The sequence below is a fragment of the Gracilinanus agilis genome, chromosome 5 (genome assembly GCF_016433145.1).
Source record: "Gracilinanus agilis isolate LMUSP501 chromosome 5, AgileGrace, whole genome shotgun sequence".
Classification (NCBI taxonomy): domain Eukaryota; kingdom Metazoa; phylum Chordata; class Mammalia; order Didelphimorphia; family Didelphidae; genus Gracilinanus; species Gracilinanus agilis.
This window is the reverse complement of record NC_058134.1, coordinates 57,630,128-57,645,730: the sequence shown is the minus strand read 5'-3', so window position 1 is coordinate 57,645,730 and position 15,603 is coordinate 57,630,128. Positions and strand designations below refer to the sequence as shown.

At 39.4% G+C, this 15,603-nt stretch overlaps 1 protein-coding gene across 3 annotated transcripts in view; it reads left to right on the top strand.

Annotated features, from left to right (window-relative positions):
* The window catches only part of TRDMT1 (tRNA aspartic acid methyltransferase 1), a 55,058-nt gene that overhangs the window by 26,884 nt on the left and 12,571 nt on the right, over nt 1-15,603 (top strand). For all 3 annotated transcript variants that reach the window (XM_044677759.1, XM_044677758.1, XM_044677756.1), the window contains exon 2: nt 13,151-13,260. In XM_044677759.1, coding sequence (XP_044533694.1) covers nt 13,151-13,260 — 110 coding nt within the window. The remainder of the gene's footprint in view (nt 1-13,150; nt 13,261-15,603) is intronic.

Below are 15,603 nucleotides of genomic sequence, written 5' to 3'. Positions count from 1 at the left end.
TCAATCATCTTTGCACAGGTTACCTTCTACTCGCACTGCATACATCTTGTATGTATGTGGTTATTTACATATTTGCCTCTTCCATTAAAAGGTGAATTCCTTGAGAGCAGGAATCATGCTATTTTCTTCTTTTTATCCTCAGTGGTTAGCCTAGTCCTGGTACATGGCAAGCCCTTGATAAATGCAGACTGACTGACTGTAGATGCTTGGGAGATAGGGGAAGAGGAGACAGAAGTTTTAGAATTTATATTTAATCTATGAGATTATATAGGTAGCTATAATTTGTTGCTCTTTTTATTTTATTGCTTTGACATGCTATTCAGAATTAACTTGAAGATTTCTTTGCTTAGTATTTAATGTTAAAAATGCAATTTATTTCTTAAACTTCTGTGCAGTCATTGCCCTTTCCTCCCCCAAATGCTTCCAGAATATTGACTTTCCTATAGAATTTGATTTTTAACAAACTCCTAATTTTGAGCATATTGTTGAGAAATAAGCAAACTGACTAATGTTTTTATCGTCTTCAAAATCCATATTTAGTTAAAGGACAAAAATGGTTTGCCTTGAACTAAAAAATAACTGTCAATTACTTAATCTTTTTTCTGTGCTCACCTTATCCCTGATGGTAGAAAAAATATAATAATTAAAACAGTAATGGAAGGTTTTTGAAAATTGTTTAAAAAAAATCAGTTAGCCAAAGCAAAATCAGTCAGCCAAAGCAACTTAAATACTGCCTTTATATATCTATTATCCATGTTAGTTATATGTAAGAATTCATCATAGCACATTTTACAAAAAGGGTTTCTGTTCTAGTGTCTAGCAGTGACATGGAGAAACATAAGTCAACATAATTTGCAGTTATATGAAATTCTATACAACATTTTTTATTGTGACTTTTCCCCCATGTAGTAGAGTCTGAATAAAATTCTACTTGTAGCTATAGATTCAATATTCTTACCATCTTCATTTAAACTTTTGTCGAACTTCCGTTTCTATATTTTTTGGATCTTCAAGCTCATCAGTATTGCTAGCATCTTTTCTGATGAAGATTTCAGACCATTCCTGACTTCTCCTAATGGGTGGTTCTTAGGATGTTCTGCCCTGCAGTAAATCCCTCCTAAAGGGACCTGCTTCTGAGGCTGAAGCCCTGACTCTAGGTCTGTGGATATTGGTGGGACCCAGGGAAGCCAGGGGATGCCTGGCTCTTGCCCTGACTTCTTTTGTGTGATATCTTTTTTTTGTAACCTCTTATGCTTCAGTCATCATTGGTAATGTGATCCAGTCAACTTAAAGATCTCAAGGCAAGCCTATCCATTCAGCAGGAAAGATAAAGAAATTCTTGTCAAGTACATTTCATTCTTTTGACTTTAACCAGTGAAACGGGAAGGAAGGATTAAGTCATTTTTTTTCTAGGCAGTAAAACTGGTAAACTGACTAGCAGATTTATCCTTCACAATCCTTCAGTCTTACCTGAATCATTCAATCTTAGGACCGGACTATTCTTCTAGATGTCAATTAGTCTTACTTCTGCCTTCCTGTAGTATAAAACTCCCTCTCATTGTGACAGTGCCCACTGTTCTACTATTCTGAGTCTTAGAGAGTTACCTGGATGGCACCAAGAGGTTAAATAGCTTCCCAGGGGGCATAAAGCAAAGATAGGTCAGAGACAAGGCTTGGACATGGCTTCCTGACTCTGTATCCCCTATGTGTCATACTGCTTCCCTCTGAAGTTGCATAGGAAAGCAAGAAGCATCTTGATCCAACAAAAAATTGAATGCCAAACTGACCATATATAAAATTAAACTGCACCCAAGCTTCTCTCATCTTTGCTTAATATTTGCCTCTCTTCCCCAAGCGGTTTCAAAGGAGAACCATTTGAATATCAAAGAATGATGAAAGAGGAGACTCAATAAAATTGATGAAGTCCTCCAATATAACCTTCATGTTATATTGCTTCAAAATGCTTCAAAAGTCAAATGTGAAGTGAAGGATTCCCCATCATGCTACCATAGAATCTTACTGGGAAAAGTTTGCCTCCCCCAGACAACTTTGATGTATTTTTTTGTTTCTTCTAAGAATTAATGTGTGGTTGTAATTAAAACCTAAATTCTGCTAAATATAAGATTAAGTGCCAGATATAAGCTGAAATAAAATAAAATAAACTTTTCATAATCTTTATTTTCATTTTAGAGGCAGAGTTTTTATCAGATCTTTCCACTATTTTCTGTGATGTCTAGCCCTGTTTTAAGTACATCCATTTAATTTTAAATGACTTATTTCATGAATCAGTTATTCTTAGATAACAAGAACTTCTTACATTTCAGTAACAAAATTTGTTTTCTTTTTCCCTCAATACAATGTAATACATATCTCAAATACATATATATACACAAGTGTATATATATATATACACATACATATCTGAAATATACTTATTCATCTATATATGCCCACACCTATAAGCAAATTCCCTTAAATTTTTCTCATTAGTATAATTTTCTGATGCTTTGGTGATTTTTGTGGCTTAAAATACTTTAAATCAAAGTCTGTTGGATTTGCATTGGTAGTGATCCCCCCAGTTTTTCTAGTCTTACCTCAGTTTACATCTGTTTTCAAAGAGAATGTGTGATGCTAAGGAGGGAGGGGATAGGACAGGATGGATGTGGAAATCCAGTCAGGGTCTCAAGTTGCTGCTTTAGGACCTGGGAGTGATCTTGGGATTCTGGTTCAAACTCGATACTGACTCAACCCTGAGAGAGCCCAGAACCATTTGGTTTTCCTTTACATTAGACTTAGGGTGTCTGAATCAGGGCTGCTCCAAATCCGCTGGGTGTCTGTCAGTGCATTAATCCTGTACTAGTTCCGTGGAGCTCATCCCCAGCCAGATGAGCAGCCAGATCCTGGTTGTGTTTCCTGCCAAGAAACCTCCCGGGGCTAGCCAGAGGCATGGCCAGAATGGCCAGAAGAGGAGCTGTGTTGGGCTCTCCATCATGTCAATGCCATTATTAACTCATTTTTCTAGAGACTTACTGGAAAGATTTACGGTGCTTTGATCTCTATTCTCACAAAGTTCCACATAAATTGGTGTCTCCACTACTTTACTGACACCTTTGTAACAGCTGGAGCCCTGTACCCTTTTTTCCCCTTTTCCTGTAATCCCTGCTGTGTTGGCATCATTTTCTTCTTTACTACTCTTCCAACTCTAGACTATGTTTTCTGTTTATGTTTTGCTAAATACTGCCTTTTTACATCCCTCTGATATGTGTGTGTGTGTGAAAGTGTCAGAGTTTCAGCATATCTACTCATAGTCATCTCATTTGTACAAGAATTTTTTTCTCCCCCTTTTTGGTTGGATATTACCAGTATACAGACATCTTTAAGCCAGTTTCAGATTACTAAAGAGAACGGTTTAAGGGAATTTGCTTTCTTTATAAAGGACAAAATCTGGACTCTGGGACATCCTCCACTCTGCATGCATCTGCTTCTCTGCCTGCTTTCAGCTGCCTAGACCAATATGACCCTGTACCATCCCAGCCCTCTCCCTCTTTCCTGCCTTCTTTTGTGTATTGCCTTCCCACCTTAAATTGTTAGCTCCTCGATGTTAAGGACTGTCTTTTTTATTCATGTGTCCTCAGGGTTTTAGCTCTGTGCCTGGAAAGTGGTAGGAACTCACCCAATGTTTATTGGATTGGAATTGGGTCCTCATCTTTACCACTAAGCTTTTCAAATAGATGTGGAATAATGCTTATTGAATTAAATTGTTGGATTATGTAAGTTTTCTACTTTTTCCTGAATCTGTAATCCATATTTTATAAAATATTCATAGATGGGTTTTAGAGCTGTAAAATATACATTAGAGATCATGTACTCACTCTGATACTGACAATTAGGAAACAGAGGAGCCCCAAGAGGTGGAATATTTGCCCAGGATCACCTTGTAGAGCCCCATGCTTCTCACCAGAAACTGGGAGTCTTCCCTGTGCAGTGCAGAAACCACATAGTCCCAGAACACTAAGGAGCCTAAATAGGGAGGATAGGAGAGGGCGCAGGGCAGGGCTTGGGCCAGATACAATGATGGTAACTGACTTGACAGGACACAAATGACTAACAAGGGAATAACTCGGAGGCCACCTGGTGACTCTCATTGAATACAAGTCAGCAGGTCTAGGTGAATTATAGCCTGGGGTCCTGAGAGAACTGTCAAGTGTAATGGCTGAGCCGCTGATGGTAATCTTTGAGAGATGGAACATGGAAGAGGTGTGCTATAAGATTGGGTTTTCAAAAAAGAGTTAGTTATTAAACCTCCAGAAAGGGATGCAGTGATTTCAAAGAGTCATCTTGGCTTTCCCAAGAACAAATAATGTCAGATGACCTTCATTTCCTTTTCTGACAGAATTGTGGAACTTGTAGATGAGGTCAATGTTCTGGATAGCTTGCCTACATTTTAGCAAAGCTTTCACTTATGTCTTTCTTGCTATTTTAATGGAAAATAGGATAGAGAGCTATGAAATAGATCAGGAGTTTTTGACTGTGTTCATGGAATTAAAAATATTTTGATAACTACAATTCAATATCATGTTTCCTTTGTAATTCTATTTAGGGTGTCTCAAAAGCCTTAGTTTTAATTAAAGGCCTAAAACTCCATACCTTGTATATTTTATTTTGTGTAGGCTTCATGCTAAAGGGGTCTGTGACTCAAAAAAGGCTTGAAACCCCGACATTAGCTGATAGTACAGTCAGATGTATTCAGAACTAGTTGGATGGCCACATTAAAAGTATGATTCTCTTTGAGAGTTACTGGTTTAACATCTAGTTGAATACCCCAGGTATCTTACTTGGCCTTGTGCTTTTAACACATTTTTCGAATGTGTAAACGTTTTTTGTTAGCATTAACATTTTTGTTAATGACTTGAATAAATGCTTGGATGGCACACTCATCAAAATTACAAACAACACAAAGTGGGGAGGCATAGCTAACACAGTGTTTGACAGTCAGGCATCAAAATATTCTTGAAATGTTAGAGCACTGGATTCAACTGAATAAGGTGAAATTTAAAAGGACTAAATGTAAAGGCTTAAGTAGGCACCAAAAAATCAATCTCACAAGTAGATGTTAGAGCGGTTAGCAGCTAATGTTCTGAAAAGGATCTGAGGATTTTGGTGAATTGCAAGCTTCAAATACATTTATAATGTGAAATGGCAACCAGAAAAGCACCTGCAATCTTAAGTTATATCAAAAATAGTATAACTCCCTGAAGTAGGAAAGTGGTATTCCTTATCACTTGCCTCTGGAATATATGTCCAGTTTGAAAATACTCCAATAAGTTGCAAAGCTTCTACTAGAATGATGAATAGCTTTGAGTCCATGTGATATTGGGTTCAGTTGAAAGACTTGAGGATGTTTTGTTTGGAGAAGGGAAGACTTGGGGTGGGGAGGAGAGAGATGGGGGGGTATGATAATTGACTTCAAGCACTGGAAAAATTGTCATATGGAAGAGAGATTAGAATTATAGGCAGAACTAGGAACCCTGATTGAAAGGTGCAGAGACAGATTTAGGCATGATTTCAAAGAGTATAAGTCCCTTGAGCAGGGAATGTTTCACTTTTTTTTGGTCTGTATCTCCAGCACCTATATATACCATGCCTAGCATAAAATAGCTTGTTTTGATTGTTCATTTATTTTGGTTCTATCTGATTCTTTGTGACCTCATTTGGGAGTTTCTTGGCAGAGATATTAGAATGGTATGCCATTTCTTTCTCCAGCTCAGCTTATTTTAAAGGTCAGGAAACTGAGGCAAATGGGATTAAGTGATTTGCCCAGGGTTGCACAGCCAGAAGTGTCTGAGGTTAGATTTGAATTCAAATCTTCTTTACTTCAGGTCTGGGGCTCTACACCTAAAATAGGTACCTTATTAATACTTGTTGATTGATCGGAAGCCCCCTCCTTAATAGGCTTTAAGTAGAAGTTAAATGGTTACTTGTCAGGTAGATGACAATAAGGATGCCTAGATAGCTGCAGAATTACTTTCCAGGTCTCCAATTCTATAATTTTGTAATTCTTTCATTTGAGATTTTATGTCAAGCTCATGCAAGTTTTCATATATTTTTAAAATTTTTATTTTGAATATTTTCCCATAGTTACATGTTTCATGTTCTTTCTCTCTCCCCCAAATCCCTCTAACCCCCCTTAGCCAACACACAGTTTCACTGGGTTTTCCATGTATCATTGATCAAGACCTAATTCCATATTATTGATAGTTCAACTCGAGTTATCATTTAGTGTCTACATCCCCAATAATATCCCCATTAGCCCATGTGTTCAAGTTTTCATATTTTTGAAAGTATAAGCAAATCTTGAAATACACTTCCTTCCATTACTTTTGTTTTAGTTTTAGACAAGCTGGATCTTAAAGGAAATTACATCTATGCATTTAATGCTTTTGTAATACCTCTGTAATAACCTCAGAACTTCTTAATAGCTGCACAATCTTTTAAAAAGATGGAAGAATGATGCTTTACTAATCTTGATAGGAAAGCTTCTGCAATGATTTGAAATTCAGAGTTCTTGAAGTGTTTATGGGGTCTTTAGAACTTTCATTTCTCAGAAATACTGTACTTCACAAAATTAACATAAATGTTGGGTTTTTTAGCAATTGTTTGTATTAGTCTCACTCTAGATGTCACTATTAGTATACCTGGGCAGCTAATACAGGTGTGAGTATGATGAGGTCATCAGATCGTAACATCTGTGTAAGAGGTACAGTGTTGAATTGTAACTGGGCAGCTCACATTTATTTGTAGCTCAATTGCTATAAGATTTAATTCAGGAAGTATTTATTAAACACTTGCTCTGTGCTCAGCTAGGACAGCTAGATGGTGCCATGGGTGGATAGAGTGCCAGCCCCAGAGTCAGGAATTCTCATCTTCTTGAGTTTAAATCTGGCCTCAGACACTTGCTAGCTATGCGACCCTGGGCAATTCACTTAACCCTGTTTGCTTCAGTCTGCTCCCCTGTAAAATGTACTGGAGAAAGAAAATGGCCAACCACTCTAGTGTCTTTGCCATGAAAATCCCATATAGAGTCACAAAGAATCAGACATAACTAGAATGATTGAAAGACAAAAGTGCTCTCAGTATGCTCACTTTATTAAGTGCTAGTGAAAAAACAAAATTGAGAAAGGGAGTCTTCCCTTTGGAAAGTATTAGGATAAAGCATACTACAGAAAATTCCCAGGTGACTAATGTATCTCTACAAATTAATTTACGCTTCTGGCAGACCATGACCTATATTTTGGGTCATTTAAAAGAGATCTTTAACTTTTTAAAAAATTAGTTGATTTATTTGTTGGTTACATTAAAATTCCCAGGTATCTCTCTCCCTCTCCTCCTTACACTAGAGAAGGCATCATTTGTAAAAAAAAAAAATATATATATATATATATATATATACATATACACATGCATATATATATGTGTACACACACATGTGTATGTGTATAAAATGATGTCTTACATGTTGCTGTTTCTTAGTTCTTTCTCTGAAGGTGAACATTAGCAAATTATTCATCAAAAATATTTCTGTTGCTATATATAATGTTCTTTTGGTTTTACTTGTTTCACCCATCATCATTTCATGTAGGTCTTTACATGTTTTTGTTTTTTTTTTTTAATTAACCTGCTCATCATTTCCTATAGCCTAGTAGTAGTCTATCACAATTGCATGCCACAATTTGTTCAGCCATTCCCCAATTGAGGGGCATCCTCTCAGTTTCCAAATCTTTGCCATTATAGATTGCTGCTATATTTTATTTTATTTTCTCTCCAATTACATGTAAAAACAATTTCCAACATTTTTCAAAGAATATTGAGTCTCGAATTTTCTCCTTTCCTCCCTCCACCCTCCTTCCCCCCACCCCCATCCCACCAATTCACTACTCCACTTGAGATGGTAAACAATCTCATATAGATTTTGCATGTGCAATCATTTAAAACATTTCCCCATGTTAATCCTGTTGTGGAAGGAAACTCAAATAGAAAAAAATTAAGAAAGTGAAAAAAGTTTGCTTTGGTCTGGTCTGGATTCAGACTCAGTTCTTTTTCTCTGGAAGTAGATGGCATTTTTTGCTATAAATATTTTAGAGCATATAGATTCTTTTCATTTTTCCCTGATCACCTTAAGAAAAAGACCTAATAGTGATATTGCTGGGTCTAAGGTTATACATGTTTTTTTTTTTTTTTTTAAACCCTTACCTTTCGTCTTGGAGTCAATACCGTGTATTGGCTCCAAGGAAGAAGAGTGGTAAGGGTAGGCAATGGGGGTCAAGTGACTTGCCCAGGGTCACACAGCTGGGAAGTGTCTGAGATCAGATTTGAACCTAGGACCTCCCATCTCTAGGCCTGGCTCTCATCCACTGAGCTACCCAGCTTCCCCCTATACATGGTTTTTGTAACTCTCTGGGCCTCATTCCAGATTGCTATTCAAGAGTTCTGTAGCTTTCTTTTTTTTTAAACGCCGACCTTCTGTCTTAGAATCATTGGTTCCAAGGCAGAAGAGTGGTAGGGGCTAAGCAATGGGGGTTAAATGACTTGCCCAGGGTCACACAGCTAGGAAGTGTCTGAGGCCAGATTTGAACCCAAGACCTCCCATGTCTGGGCCTGACTCTCAATCCACTGAGCTACCCAGCTGGTACCAAGAGTTCTTTAACTTTTTAAAGAGATCTTTGATTTCCTATTCAAGTTCATCAATATTCTCTTTGATAAAAAGAGAGACTGAATCAGCATCACTTATGTCTCATATCTATTCCTTATCACAAAAATGATTTAAAAAAAGTTATGTATTAGATTTTCATTTGCCAACATTTTTAATATTCCACTTATCAAGTGCTATTACTAATCTGGTTACTGCTACAAAAATCCATTTCTATTACTGTGTAAGATTAAAATTAATATCCAATAACTCCAAGCACTATATTTTGTAAGATTTATTAATAATCACTTGAAGTAAAAGAAATAAAAAGAACAAAGTAAAAACCTGAGTAAAGAAAAGTTCTCCCAGCTGTGTTTACGTGAAAAAAGAGAGAGAGGCAGGGCTACACAAAATTTATAATCTCCCTATGTTAGCACGTAATGTGAGAAGAAAAATGGAATACTGGGAGAGAGAGTTCTGGGGAGCAAATCCCAATTATACAATCCCCACTGTGATTCCAATGGAAAATGAGCATGTAGAAATCTCCCAGATTTACATGCCTAGTTTCCCCATGGAATCAGTACACATAACCAACTTATATCTCTAAATATCTTTAACTAGAGGTACATATAATATTGCAGTTTCTAAGGGGAAATTACAATAAATTGGGGATAAGAGGGAAATAAAAGAAAACAAAAACAAAACCAATGTTAAGTACCTTGACAAAAGGCTAATTGGGGGCAGTCCCCTTTGGCATAAGAGTGTTTATTCAAAATAAATGCATTAACACCTCCCTCCCCCGCCCTGTTCAATTTCACTAAATCCCAAAGTTCACTCTGGATCTTTCGCAATGTGTGGTTTCTACAGGCATCCAAAGAGTTCACTTTCTTGATTGGGGACATAGCAAGTTTCTTACCCTAAAATTACTCTCAAATAAGAAAAATACTTATAAATCTAAAATCCTATGATAATAATATACAATCCTCCCCCAAGGAGGATGTTGACCAACACACAGATCACTCTGGGATACACGGCTGAGCTATGAGGTATATGAATTAATTGTCAAAAGAAAAATCAGAAACATAAAGAACCAAATAAAAAAGGAAAAGTAACTTCTGGATGAAATATAAAATATCAAAGTCTCATATGTAAAATTTCTAAGTAAGGAAAAAATAAGTCTATAACTGGTCCTTGAATCAGGGCTCTATTAAAGTGATTTATGTCCCACAAGCCTGTAGTAGCAATTATGCACATATCCAATCAACAGCCAAGACTACAGAAAATTGGCATGCTATAGAAGACAGAAAATAATTTTGAAGCAGATAGGAAATAGCATTCCCTGGTCTGATTTTACCTTTGCTCTAAGGGATAGGGGAGCCAAAATGACAGTCAAACTGAGGTACTTGGTAGAAGTCTGGATCTGGCAGGAGGGAATCCTGTGTTTGACTTTGCAAACAGCTGCTTCCTTGAACCCCCAAATAAGTTCAAGTCCTCTGTCTTGGTGCAGAATCTCATCAATCCCACCAGGATTGGTTGGCCTCCTTGACCTTGTGTTCCTTGGCACTGTGCAGGTTAACTTTGTACTCCTTGGCACTGCGCAGTGGCTCTTTTGTGATCCCTTCTCCTAGAATCAGACACAATCATTAATCAAAGTCCCATAATATTTAACAATCAATGGCAGGTTTCCATAGTCTAAAGCTTTTTGGGCATGCATTGACATTAGGGCTAATGGACATTTTTTTACTTACTATAGTGTAAAATCAAAAAAACATTAATACTGGTAACGTGCTTCAAATACAAAAAATGAGAGAAAAAAGAAAACTCAAATACTCTATTGCACATACAAGGAAATACAATAATAAAATTTTTTAAAAATAAAAAACATATAATTCACAATCAGTGAAGAAGTGTATTACCCAAGGAAAGGCACAATACAAAGGTTTCTTAATCCAAAATGAGATCCATTTCCTTTTTAACTTGGCCATGATCCACAGTGTGAGTATACATAATTTTCTCCAACTAACAGCTTTTTAAAAACAGTAGTACAGCAACTATGCACATTCAAAGAAGTACCAAAATTCCCAAAATCACAAAAAGCACCTCAATTTCTCCAAAGGTTACTAATACAGGTTTTGTCCAACTAGTTTATGGACTTTTATAATGGTATTTTCTTCAGCCCAAGTATAAGATGATACAAATAAAGACAGTGCAACAGAATATATATAGCTAATAGCCAAAACACAGAAACAGAAAGTGACATAATGTAACAGAAAATTATAGATTAAATTAATATATAAACTTAAAAACAAAATTAAATCTTAAAACAATCAGCAAATATAATAAGCATGAGAGGATACAATCACTCATTATCTATAGAAGATATTCTCTTTACATGTGAGCAATGGATCCAAGAGTGCTTTTCTCCAATTTTGAAACCTGTTGGAGTGGTTAAGAGGACTTGGAATGGACCTTCCCAGGCAGGCTGAGTTGATCCAGTGACTGAAAGTTCTTTATGTCTTGTCACCTGAGTGCAAGTCATGGAGTAAGAAGTCTATAAATCCTGCTTGTATAGCAGCTCCAGATTCATGGAGTTCTCTCAATTTGAGTTGGAAATCCTGTGTATATGAGGCAATAGAAGTATCTCCCCCTAGTAATCATGTGTATGCAGGAGGAAAAGTCTTAGCCTACATAAGGGGATGTCCAAAAAGCATCTCAAATGGTGAGATGTGTAGATTTCCCCTGGGCCTGCTATGAAGATAAAAGAGGGCCAGAAGGAGAATTTCAGACCATTTTAAATGAGTCTCCTACCTAGTTCGCTAAAAATGTAAGATTAAAATTAATATCCAATAACAAAGTATTATATTTTATAGTATTTATTAAATCACTTGAAGTAAAAGAAATAAAAAGAACAAAAGTAAAAAGTTGAATAAAGAAAAGTTTTACCAGCCATGTTTGTGCGAAAAAAGAGAGAGAGAGGCGGGGCTAAACAAAACTTATATCCTCTGTACATTAGCCTGTAGTGTGAGAAGGAACATGGAATGCTGGGAGAGAGAGTTTTGGGGAGCAAATCCTAATTATACAGCTGGAAAGTGTTTTCAATATAATATTCTTTGACTTTTTTAAAAACATAAAATATTCTTTTGTATATTACTTTTTGTTATTAGCTGGTCTTGGAGCCACATGCACAAAGGGAAGACATAGAGTTAATTATTGATTATTGAATAGAATAAGGGCAATGGAATGGATTTTTCAGTCCTACCTAAAGAGACAAGGATCACATCTCATCTGGCATCAGAAAAACTCAATTTTGGTGAATACCTAAGGAAAAATGAAGCATCTTGTGATGTTGAAAGCTGTGAATATTTTCTTTGAAAATGTTTTTAAATTTATTACATAAAAAGTTTATTCAATAAAAGGTACAATTAAGTCTCTAGTGATAATCTTGAACTGAGGGTAATTCTTGAAGTGAGTTTCAGGCTGAGTAAAGAGAAATTTACAATTATACAAACTGATCTTTGAGTACCAATTTTCTCTTTCCTGGTGCTATGGTTAGCTTTTTTGATTATTATTGCAAGTTTCTCTCCTGAGTGCCTTTTTAACTGAGACAAGATTGATAACCTCAAAATGAGCTTTTAATTTAAGGAAAGTAACAGGTACTCTTATAACCAGCTTTAAATTAAAATGAGAAGCAGCTACCTAAGATATATAAATAGTAACGTAATGCTTTCTGATAAGAGACATAGGAAGCTAAAAAACCTCAATTTCTAAACGGGGAACCCAGGTACTAACTTAGACCATTGGTTCCCCTTTCTTCTCTCTAGTTATTTACCATTGTCCTACAAATCACTAGCATGGTTGTATTCTGAACGTGGATCCTTTTAGGCCTGCTTGCTCTTTGCTGTGAAATCATACCCATTAACTCCTATATTTGACTTGTCAGAGAAAAGCCAGTGAACCTTCCTTCCATTTAGCTTCAATTTCCTTCTGTCTCCCCACCTTTATGGTGGGAATGTCAGGAATACTGTGATTCAGTTTCTTCATTAGAACATCCCCTTGATGATTATTGGACCCAGCTTTCCCATTTAGCATACCAATAGATAAGTTTTGTTTGATGAGCTGCCATTGCTCAAAAGTTAGTTATCAGCTGGCCAGTCTCCTGATGAACTTGCTGGGATGGCCTTTGGAAAGCAGGCACAGTCTTTTGCTGAGGGCACCCTTGACGTCCTTCCAGCATGGTAGAGAGAACTTTCCAGAGCTCATGCCCCACTGCCAGGGCCTCTGAGACTCTCCTTGCCACAAAGAGGCATAAATGTGGAGGATTGACACGTCATCCATGTGCCATCTGATTGTACTTAAAGTTCTACTTAATTTACTTTGGTTTCATATTGGGCAAAGTGCCATTCCCTTCCAATTCCTCTTTTTAACTAGTAGAGCATCTTCTCAGTGTTTAATTTATTGTTGCAGAGAGCTGCGTGTCTGCAGAAGTGGTGGCTGCTGTGGATGTAAACACTATTGCGAATGAAGTATACAAGCATAACTTTCCTCATACGCAGTTATGGGCCAAAACAATAGAGGTGAGTAATGATTCTTATTGTTTTAATAAACACGTTGCATAGAAAGTGTGTTTGACACTTTACAAAATGAGGGCCACAGAGACTGTGACCAATACTATTTTAAGTCCAGGACATCTATCCCTTTTATAGAAAAGAGGACTAAAGCCAAACATCTTTTGTTTGTGGGAGAGGGATGTTGCTTCACAGTACTGTATTTTAACTGCTTGCACACGTGGTTCCATGTTGTGTTTCCTAATACTTTTGACTATAGATTGGAAAGAACCAGTTGTGGACGTCCTGAGCTTTAGATTCAGGTCTTCCCCTGAGGTGAAGAGTTTTTGGCAGAGTAGGGCAGATGGGGTGCTGGGGAGCTGAGCAGAGGGCCAAGAGCAGTGGTCCCGAGGGGCCAGGACAATGTCCGTCACAGGCCTTTCCTCTGGGGACCCCACAGAAAGTTGTCTAATACTTCTTCCAGAAGTAGGGATGCTTCTGCAGATCAAATGTTTTCTTTTCTGAGGCCTGCGGGGGAGAGGCCTCTTCTCTCTCCAGGGAAAAATGGGAGGCACAGGTTGGGGGGAAATGAGGGCTTTCTGATAGGAACCCAGAACATTGCTGGCTTAGGAGAGGAGCAAGTGAGGGCTCTGGGACTTCTCATTGTCAGGCTTCCTCCTCTCTCCTTCTTATTGGGCCAAGCTGAAAAAGAGCTTGAGTGATCGCACGCTTTGAGAGGGAGCAAGAAGCCATGTGCAGAGGGATGTCTGGGCCTTGGAGCTGGGGAGAGGCTGCCCTGGGGTGAGGGCTGACCGAGAGGGTGATGGCGGCGCACACGTGTCCAGTGTGAGAAGTCACCGGGCAGCGAGCTCGGAGTGAGATCTGGAGATTTGGCAAGGAGCCCATGGAGTACAGGTGGGCCTCTTTCCCCTGGGTGGGCCTTGGCTCTTCTCGGGGATGGGCACAGGCAGGCCTTAGGGTCTGGGTACTGGTCACCCCCAGGCACTCTCCCTGCCCAGCGGCACACACAGATCGTCTCCACCAGGATGTGGCGAATCATGATGAAAGCTGTCAGGCGAAACTTTGTCTAGAACGCGTGCTGGCCGCAGACATCCGAGCTGCAGAGGATGTATTGGAAAGGGGCCACGAGTAAGTCACCCGAGAGGCTTAAGATAAGGAGTGCGCAGAGCAGCGAGGGCCGGGGCCATCGGGCCCGTGACAGCGAAGTGGGGCATCTCGCTGGGCAAGGAGTGACTCGTTTCTAGTCTCTTCAGATAAAATTTCTGAGCGTGAGTCAATGTTCTGTTCGAGCAAAAGGGAGGGCTGTCACGTTAGAAGAAGGGATAAGAAGAGAGGACGATGCCAGGCAGCCACGGGCTGGGCAGAGCCCGCCTCGGTGAGGTGGAGGGACCCCGGCGCCCCTCGTCTCTGCTTCCACTTCCTGGAGAGTTTTTACAGATACATGGCAAGCACCGTGGAGGGCAGCGGACGAACCCCAGACATCGCCTCATTTGGCGATTGGCTGTTCTCTTTGACCCGAATGATGCGGCTCCCCGGAGCAACCAGAATCCAGAGTAGGATCTTCCTGACGGAGGACTAGGGGGGCTCCCGAGGAGACTCCCCTGCGAAAATGGGGAAGAGGAAATGAGCCTCTGAGGGGGCTTCCTGGGCTCTCGGGAATCTGGTGAACCCAGCAAAGTAACAGTGCCAGAAGGGCTGCAGAGGCCTGCGATTCCGACGCCTCGGGAGAGGCGCAATGATGCGATCTTCCAGCCCTTTCCCACTCTCCACGCCGCTCTCCTTGGGCCCGGCTGTCATTCACGCGCTCTGCACTTGGAACCCTGGCAGGCACCAACACGTCACCCACCGTGGAGAGACAAACCCCGAAAATAGACGCCGCTCAGCCAGCTACGCGTGTCTGCCCACATGTGCAAAAGCAGGACCTGCTGAGGGATGGCGGGCCTGGCCCAGGATGGAGGGAGGAGAAGAGCGGACTGACACGCCCGTCAGATGGCCGAGGGCCACCGAGCCAGGCTGCTCCCTGCCCTGAAAACCCTCCTTTTGACACAGGCAGTCTTTGGTGTAACTGCCTGCACGGGACATGCGGAACAGTATGGCGTAAAGAACAGTGGAATGGCGTGAGTGTGAAGGCTGTGTGGGTACAGCGTGCTGCCAGTGGTTTAGATTGTGAGAAGTTGTGTAAGAAGCATCATGAAGGGAAATGCATGGCAGAAAAGAAAATGGATCGTGAATCAAGAATGAGACGAGAGACGGCGTATCGATCATCCCAGGACATTAAAAGAGACAAAAGACTGCTCTTAGGGAATTGGGCATATTTTCTATGCATGGTCTAAACAGGAAAACATGGCCAAG